At 40.9% G+C, this 8,505-nt stretch overlaps 1 protein-coding gene across 1 annotated transcript in view; it reads right to left on the reverse strand.

Annotated features, from left to right (window-relative positions):
* Nucleotides 1-1,830: 1,830 nt before the first annotated feature.
* The window catches only part of hspa8 (heat shock protein 8), a 10,507-nt gene continuing 3,832 nt past the window's right edge, over nt 1,831-8,505 (reverse strand). Inside the window, exons 2-9 of the mRNA XM_019876223.1 lie at nt 6,793-7,010; nt 5,353-5,558; nt 5,119-5,271; nt 3,978-4,533; nt 3,623-3,825; nt 2,653-2,851; nt 2,340-2,572; nt 1,831-2,271 (exon numbers count right to left, since the gene is read on the reverse strand). Of these exons, the coding sequence (XP_019731782.1) occupies nt 2,074-2,271; nt 2,340-2,572; nt 2,653-2,851; nt 3,623-3,825; nt 3,978-4,533; nt 5,119-5,271; nt 5,353-5,558; nt 6,793-6,997 (1,953 nt within the window). The 5' untranslated portion in view covers nt 6,998-7,010 and the 3' untranslated portion in view covers nt 1,831-2,073. The remainder of the gene's footprint in view (nt 2,272-2,339; nt 2,573-2,652; nt 2,852-3,622; nt 3,826-3,977; nt 4,534-5,118; nt 5,272-5,352; nt 5,559-6,792; nt 7,011-8,505) is intronic.

The following is an 8,505-nucleotide window of genomic DNA, read 5'->3' on the forward strand; positions in this document are numbered from 1 at the left end:
GATCCGAATACGTGCCATAGCACTCTGTTTTTCATGTTAACATTATCTATTATTGCCTGATACATTAACTCTATAACTATGACGAAGTTTTGTTTACATACCCGATATGAAGTGATCAGAACACACACGAAGTTGGTCGTAATTTTTCACATCAGAACGGTTGATACCAGCAAGCCACTGTCTTCTACGTCGCTCACTTTTCTTTTCTGCCGCCTCTCCTTGGCCTTTCGTAACCCTAGGAATGCGATAAAAACTCTTTTTATCTCTCCCACCTCGGTTGTGACAGTTGACAATCGCACATGTCAGCGGCATATTCTTGGATGAATGAACATTCACAATAGACTTCGTGTATGGCTTGTTTATAACAGCCCTCCAATATGGCCGCCGGCAGTGCATTGTGGGTAATTGCGAAAAGGACGGAACCCTCTATTACAATTGTGTCGGCAACTTAAGAGCCATTTTAACCGATGATTAAAGATTCCATGGGAGCCACAAACTATTATGAATTCTAAAATGAAGATACACGTTCTTTTCAGTTTTCTTGTAATTTTTTTTTTCGCAGACTCCTGTTGAACTGTGTGGCCCGGTCGAAGCGAAATGTCAGCGCCTTCGCCGTATTGTATGTCGCTTTAATGGTAGCCATAATGACGTAAAAATAGGCTAGAATAACATCATGCAGTCAAAAGCAATTATTACGTATTAATCTAGTGAGTTGATGCTTGTTGGTACGTCTCCAAGGAGAAAGTTAAGGAGGCCTCGTCACAATTTGCTTAACTTTGCCACATCCAATGCCGCTGCAGCGTCAACGTACTCAAGAGGGCGTCTTCGTATACGTAATGTGAATGTTGTCCATGATAATGCTTGCGTGCCGTTGTCATGGGTGCCATTCAACATAGGATTGGCTACACAGTACTACGCGAATATATCGAGCCAAGTGCTGTATGAGCTAATCCGCGCTGGATTTCTGAAAAGGTCTATTATTCACCCAGACTGGAATTTAAGGTCGTTAAATATGAGACGGCACAGCCAAACAGAAAAAGGGAAATACTTTATCGGCAAATACTTTTGAGAATAATTGCAAAACAATTGTGCCAAATGCGTTTGAGATAACAGCAGCCTAATTACTGCACCCCTAACCTTTAAATTAATAAAAACTTCATAAAACATGAAACATATAAGTGAGCACATTCAACAATGATCGAAATGTGCACTATTATTCTTTACTTACTAAATATGTCAGTAATTATTTTTAAAGTTTAAAAAGATGTAATCAGAAAATAACATTTTCATATTATTTATCATTACGTCCTGAACTGTTTTAATCCTTATTGTCCTTCCAAAATTCTCAATTCCCTTCAAACCCAGAAAGAGTGGTCAAAACATTTCATGAACCTTCTTTGTTTTTCAATTATCAAGGCCGCCTGGTGGGCGAGTGGTTAGCACATCAACCTCAGAGTGCAGAGGTCGAGTTCAATTCCGGCTCCGGCCTGACTGTGGAGTTAGCATGTGCTCCCCATTCACTGGGTACTCCGGGTTCCTCCCATGTTCCAAAAACACGCGTGGCAGGCTAATTGCAGTCAAAATTGTCACTGGCTCAGTTTATAGAATTATCAAAGTATTGGGCAATACAGTTTTGCCCTTTTTCCTGTACCAGGGCATATTTATTGCCATAAAATCATGGTCCATCTCCATAATCCAGAGCTAAAACTCTTAAAATGTGGGTGGTTCAGAACAGAATATTATTTCTGCCACACCAAGAAAACTATCATAAAAAGGTGACAATGTGTATCATACCTTGAACGGGGGAAGTGTAATAAAGACTGACAAATAGGGTCACAAGTTTTATTGTCAAGGGAAATACAACATTCTCAATGTACTTTTAACCATCAACACAATGTGTCCGTTTCAGCTATTTAATCCAGTCGTAAACAATGAAACAAAACCTGAACCCTGTTATTTTTTTTTCACCCCCCTCCTCTTTGAAATACAATTACACTCTGCAGCATGAACAAAGTGCTACAAGAGGGCTACCTTCTTAGACGCAGGAATAGTTAGCTTGTGAGGTATTAATCCTTAGTCAACTTCCTCTATGGTTGGGCCAGAGGATCCACCACCAGGAGCGGCACCACCAGCACCGGGGAATCCACCAGGCATGCCTTCTGGCATACCACCTGCCATGCCGCCAGCACTCTGGTACAGCTTTGTGATGATAGGGTTGCACACCTTCTCCAGTTCCTTCTGCTGGTGTTCATATTCGTCCTTCTCAGCAGTCTATGCATTAAGAAGAAAAAAAAAAAAGTTAACTTCTTATCATTAAAGCAATAAATTTTATCACATACCTGGTTCTTGTCAAGCCAGCTGATGACCTCATTGCATTTGTCCAAGATGTTTTTCTTGTCATCGTCACTGATTTTGCCAGAAAGCTTTTCATCCTCCACCGTCGATTTCATGTTGAACGCGTAAGATTCCAGGCCATTCTTAGCTGACACCTTGTCACGTTGGACATCATCCTCCTCTTTGTACTTCTCAGCTTCCCGAACCATGCGCTCAATATCGTCTTTACTGAGACGTCCTAAATGTAATCAAAATACAAATGCATTCATTCCTGTGCTTTTACATTTCACATTATCAAATATAAAATTAACGCCGTACCCTTGTCATTTGTGATTGTGATCTTGTTCTCCTTGCCAGTGCTCTTATCAACTGCAGAGACGTTCATGATACCGTTTGCGTCAATATCAAACGTCACTTCAATCTGAGGAACTCCGCGGGGTGCTGGAGGAATGCCTGTCAGCTCAAACTTGCCCAACAAGTTATTGTCCTTGGTCATAGCACGCTCGCCTTCATATACCTGTTGGGAGGTTGGAAGCAAGCTGTTTAATACTGAAGATTGTACCAGCACGCACACACAGCAACAAGTGGAGAATATTACCTTGGACCAGGCAAAGTAAACATGGTGCATAATATATTTTATCTTTGACACGTTATTTACATGCAATTTGGGCAATTGTTGATTTCATTTGTCACTTACACATATAAAGACTTGAGCATGAGTTTTGTTTTCAACTGGAGATGGGTAAGCTTTTATATTTTTTATGCAGGGAGATTGTGTCTAGATACGACTTAAAGTTCACTCATGCGTACATTATCACAAAACATGAAAAGATGGATGTTTAAGTGGTCAAGCCTGATTTGCTTGCACTTCTTATTGACAGTACAGGCAGGCTTTTAATGTGGTGGCAACAAGAACAAGAACTTAGCAAGTTTATTACTAATTGTAGCTATATAAAATGAAAAAATTTCCAAAATTAATCAGCCCTGCTGGTTAGGGTAACTTATTTCTTCACTGCTGTCTTCTGAGACCGACTGAGCATTTGAATCAAGCATGTTTTAAATGTTAGAACAACTTCCTTGTTTTTCCTTTATCAGTCAACATAAAAATGCAATTTTTCTGCTCTCGGTCCGACTTTAAAGCTAAACCAAGAACAAAATCACTGATGTATTTTTTTTACCAGGTCCCCCTGCACTGTGGTCTCTCTGCCATAAACAATTGTCACACTGAGGCATATGTGCCAGCTGCAATGTAAATTTCTTTGATACATTTTTATAATTAGACACTGACCTGGATGAGCACACCCGGCTGGTTATCAGAGTATGTGGTAAAGGTCTGGGTCTGCTTTGTTGGAATGGTGGTGTTACGTTTGATCAGGACAGTCATGACGCCTCCCGCTGTTTCAATACCCAGAGACAAGGGAGTAACATCCAGAAGCAGCAGGTCCTGGACATTCTCCGACTTGTCACCAGACAGGATCGCAGCCTGGACAGCTGTCGACATAAAATCAGAAAATTTAACAAGACCTCTTTAAAAAAAAAAAAAAAAAAAAAAGACATTCAAAATGCAGAGTTTGGTTGTAATATCCACCGTATCCCAGGTACAATGCAGAAAGTGGCCTTTTTAGGGACGTGACGACACTTACCGGCCCCATAGGCAACAGCTTCATCTGGGTTGATGCTTTTGTTCAGCTCTTTGCCATTGAAGAAGTCCTGCAGCAGCTTTTGGATTTTGGGGATGCGAGTGGAGCCGCCAACCAAGACAATGTCATGAATTAGCCCTTTGTCCATCTTGGCATCACGCAGTGATTTCTCCACGGGGTCCAAGGTCCCACGGAAGAGGTCAGCATTGAGTTCCTCAAAGCGAGCTCTGGTGATGGAGGTGTAGAAATCAACTCCCTCATACAGAGAGTCAATTTCAATACTGGCCTGAGTGCTGGAAGACAAGGTGCGCTTTGCCCTCTCGCATGCTGTGCGCAGACGACGCACGGCTCGCTTGTTGTCACTGATGTCTTTCTTGTACTTGCGCTTGAACTCCGCAATGAAGTGGTTGACCATGCGGTTGTCAAAATCTTCCCCACCAAGATGGGTATCGCCAGCTGTGGACTTAACCTCAAAGATTCCATCTTCAATTGTCAAAATTGACACATCAAAGGTGCCACCCCCAAGATCAAAGATAAGCACATTCCTCTCTGCACCAACCTGAAATGTTAACATTTTAAAAGGCAATTTGTTAGAACACCAGAACTGATCATATACAAAACCAGATTCCAATACATTGGGATGTTGTTTTACACAAATATAATACAACAATTTGCAAATGTTCATTTAATTGAACACTACAATGACATGATATTTAATGTTCAAACTGATAAACTTGATTGTTTTCTGCAAATTATCATGAACAAAACTACATTATGCATGTGCTACGTAGTAAAAGAGAGCAAGTACTAGAATGGTCTGCCTGTAGTCCCGACCTGTCTCCCATTGAAAACGTGCGGTGAATTTTGAAGTGTAAAATTCGACAATGGAGATGCCTGTTGGAACAGCTGCAGGTCAAGTAAGAAGGGGATAGAATTCCACCTCAAAAGCTTCAACGATTATTGTCCTCAGATCTCAAAAGTTTATTGAATGTTGTTCAAAGAAAAGGTGATGAAGAACCTGTCCCATCTTTTTGGAAAGTGTTGGAATTCATAATATTCTAAGTTGATGATTATTTACCAACAATAAAGTTGATCAGTTTGAACATTAAATATCTCGTCTTAGTAGTACATGAAACTAACTTACTTTTTTGTCCAAGCCATATGCGATAGCAGCTGCAGTTGGTTCATTGATGATACGCAGAACATTGAGCCCAGAGATTGTTCCTGCATCTTTTGTAGCCTGGCGTTGGGAATCATTGAAGTAGGCGGGCACCGTAATAACAGCATTGTTGACGGACTGTAAACAAAGCGAAAATGAGTCCATTTACAAAACAGTTTTCATATATAAACACACACACACAACTGCTTGTCGACTTACTTTTCCAAGATAAGCTTCAGCAATCTCCTTCATCTTTGTCAGCACCATTGAGGAGATCTCCTCTGGGTAGAAGGACTTTGTCTCACCCTTGTACTCAACTTGAACTTTTGGGCGAGTGTTGTCATCAACAACGATAAATGGCCAGTGTTTCATATCAGATTGTACAACTGAATCATCAAACCTGCGGCCAATTAATCGCTTGGCATCTGTAGGAAAAAAAAAGGTGCGGGAATCATATTAGATACGCTATAATCGAACTATATAGGGGAAACTGAAATCACTTCAGTGGCAAGAGCGAATAAGGAAAAAGAAAAAAAGTACCAGATGTGCTCACGCACATTAATACACATGAGCCTGTACAGAAAAAAATTGGGCCTAAAGTCATAAAAGGAGAAGTCAACTCAGGAAAATTTTCATGACAATAATAATGTTCTACATTGGCCCACTAGTCTAAAAGTATTACGATTATTCCTGCGTTGGTGGAACATTAATTATACAGCAAAATCCACCTGTTTTTATCCATTTGCCACTTGCGGCCAATCATGGCTCAGCTGGCAAACATCCGATGACCAAACTAAGAAAACTGCTGAGCCGCGATCAGTCATTATCGGTCAACAGCATGTGGCAAAATGGCCACCCCATGAGATGGATCAAAACAGGCGGATTTTGCTGCTTGATTCTTATTCTACAAACACAATTTAAGCAGAATGCCATGTTTATACTACTCAAGATACATAGAACATCGTGTCAAGAATATTTTTGAGTTAAGAGCCACTCATCTAAACGACTCATGCACGTTTCAGTCTACTTGCACCCTCTATCGATTGAAAGTTGACACTGCAGTCTGATATTTTCCCTGTTACGGGGTAGAGCTTGTCAGGGGTCACCAAAGTGATTTTGTTTGGGATAGTTTACCAGATAACTTATTTTGTTTGAGTCATTGGGAGTGTCAATTCAATAGTGATATCCCTACTATTGTAACTTGTTAAAAAAATTTTAAAGAGAAAATGCTAAGAACACTAAGGTATACACTGCAGGTCATGGTTTGATTCCGACTCTGGACTTCAGATAATGGATGAAGATAATATCATGAAGATTATTTGCTTTCACTGTACAGTCCTGAGTTTTCCTTTTGACTTTTGAGACCTGCATAATGTTCTTAAAAATCACACTACAGCAGAGCTTTCCTTATTAACCAATTAGAAACATTTTTAATGCCTCTTCAGATGCCACATTTGTGCAAAAATATGTCATGTACAGTGACACTTCCATTATTTATTTTTTTTATAAAATAACTAACCAGCTCATTGTATATTATTGACATAAAATAGCCTATAATGTGATAGAATATTTATTTATTCCATAATCATTCCGCTCTTACCAAAGATTGCATAAAATATTGAGGGGAAGATGCAAGAACACCAGGTGTACTTTACTTACCAAAGACTGTGTTGGTGGGGTTCATTGCAACCTGATTCTTGGCTGCATCACCTATCAGCCTCTCGGTGTCTGTGAAGGCCACATAACTAGGTGTGGTCCTGTTTCCTTGGTCATTTGCAATGATTTCAACTTTTCCATGCTGGAATACACCAACACAGGAGTAGGTGGTCCCCAGATCAATACCAACAGCTGGTCCTTTCGACATGCTTGCCGTTTATCTTGAAAAAGAGAAAGAAAAAAAATAAAGGCAAGCACAGCAATTTCTTTTAACCAATTTAAAATAAAACATACAAAACCCTCAATGAATTTCATGAGAACAGATTAGTGGCAACAATGCAAGATCATGGGTGATGGGGTGCCCAACCTTTGACACAAGATCTCCTTTTCATGTAGCCAACCTATCTTGAGCAATGTTAAAGTGAAATTGTCTTCCATTTTTTGTGCACTTTTGAGACACACATATCTACCTATCTAGACACCAGTGTTGTGTCCAAGGACCGGCAACCCGAGGCCAAGGCCAAGGACTTGCCTCCGAGGCCAAGGCCAAGGACTTGGAAAATTTTCCGAGGCAAGGCCAAGGCCAAGGACTTGAAAATTTTCCGAGGCCAAGGACCAAGGACTTGCTTCCGCGGCCAAGGCCAAGGACCAAGGACTGATTTTGAAACTGAGGCCTAGCCAAGGACATGTATAAAACAATGCTATCATACCACTTGGCAGGTCCTCATGATTTGCAACACCCCTCCATCATAACACTTTGCACTCACTAACGCTTGAATGAAGTGATTTTATTCAAAGAGTAGAACAGTCAGGGTACGTGTTATTTATACTGAGAAAAAGAAATAAAATCATATGATATACATTTATGAATTAATGTTTTAGTGCAGTAGTTGATTCAGATTCAGAAAACTTTATTCATCCCCATGGGGTAATTGGACTTAACAGGCACGCTTTGCACAAGAAACATGAAAAACAAAGACGAACATGGGATACAGTGCGAAGGGCCTGTCGGTAATCGCCGTAAGTACAGCGCCCCGAGATCTTAGATGAGAAAAGTAAACACTAGGGAAGGAGGGGATAAAAAAACCATGCGCGAACTATCCTCTTCTGAGGATAATTTAAGTCTAGGAGAAAAAAATTCCCTGCACATCAAGCATATGACAGTTGCAACAAGACACAAGACATAACGTGATGAGGGGGGGCGGATGGATGAAGCATGGTACCTTTATGAATAAACCATTCGTCACAAGGTGTAGTAATGCTAATGTTAACTGTTGGTAGAACTAATCGATGACGTGTGTTAAATTCTTTCGTCAAATTGATCGTAGATTATACATGCATCGTCTTGGGAAGAGGATGTCAAGCCACATCAAAAAAAATCCCCGTGCACATGCGCGATGTCTTGAAATTAATGGTGTCCGCCCGCTTCGTCCCGCTGTCGCGGCACGAAGCAAAAAAATGCCCGGAGTGCCTGGATTTTTAAGCAAGGCCTGAAAAACCTCGCCGTGTCACTCCCGTTGTCTGTCAAACGTTGCCTCGGCATCGCGCGACTGTCTTGAAGTGATCCGATCCGTTTTGCATTTTTTTAAGGGCCGAGAGTGACCCGGATAAAAACTAAACGCTGAAAAAAAAAATCCCCGCGCACATGCGCGATGTCCGGAAATTAATGGTGGCCGCCCGTTTCGTCCCGCTGTCTCGGCACGAAGCAAAAAAATG

Source organism: Hippocampus comes, unplaced genomic scaffold (genome assembly GCF_001891065.2).
Source record: "Hippocampus comes isolate QL1 unplaced genomic scaffold, H_comes_QL1_v1.1 scaffold119, whole genome shotgun sequence".
Taxonomy (NCBI): Eukaryota; Metazoa; Chordata; class Actinopteri; order Syngnathiformes; family Syngnathidae; genus Hippocampus; species Hippocampus comes.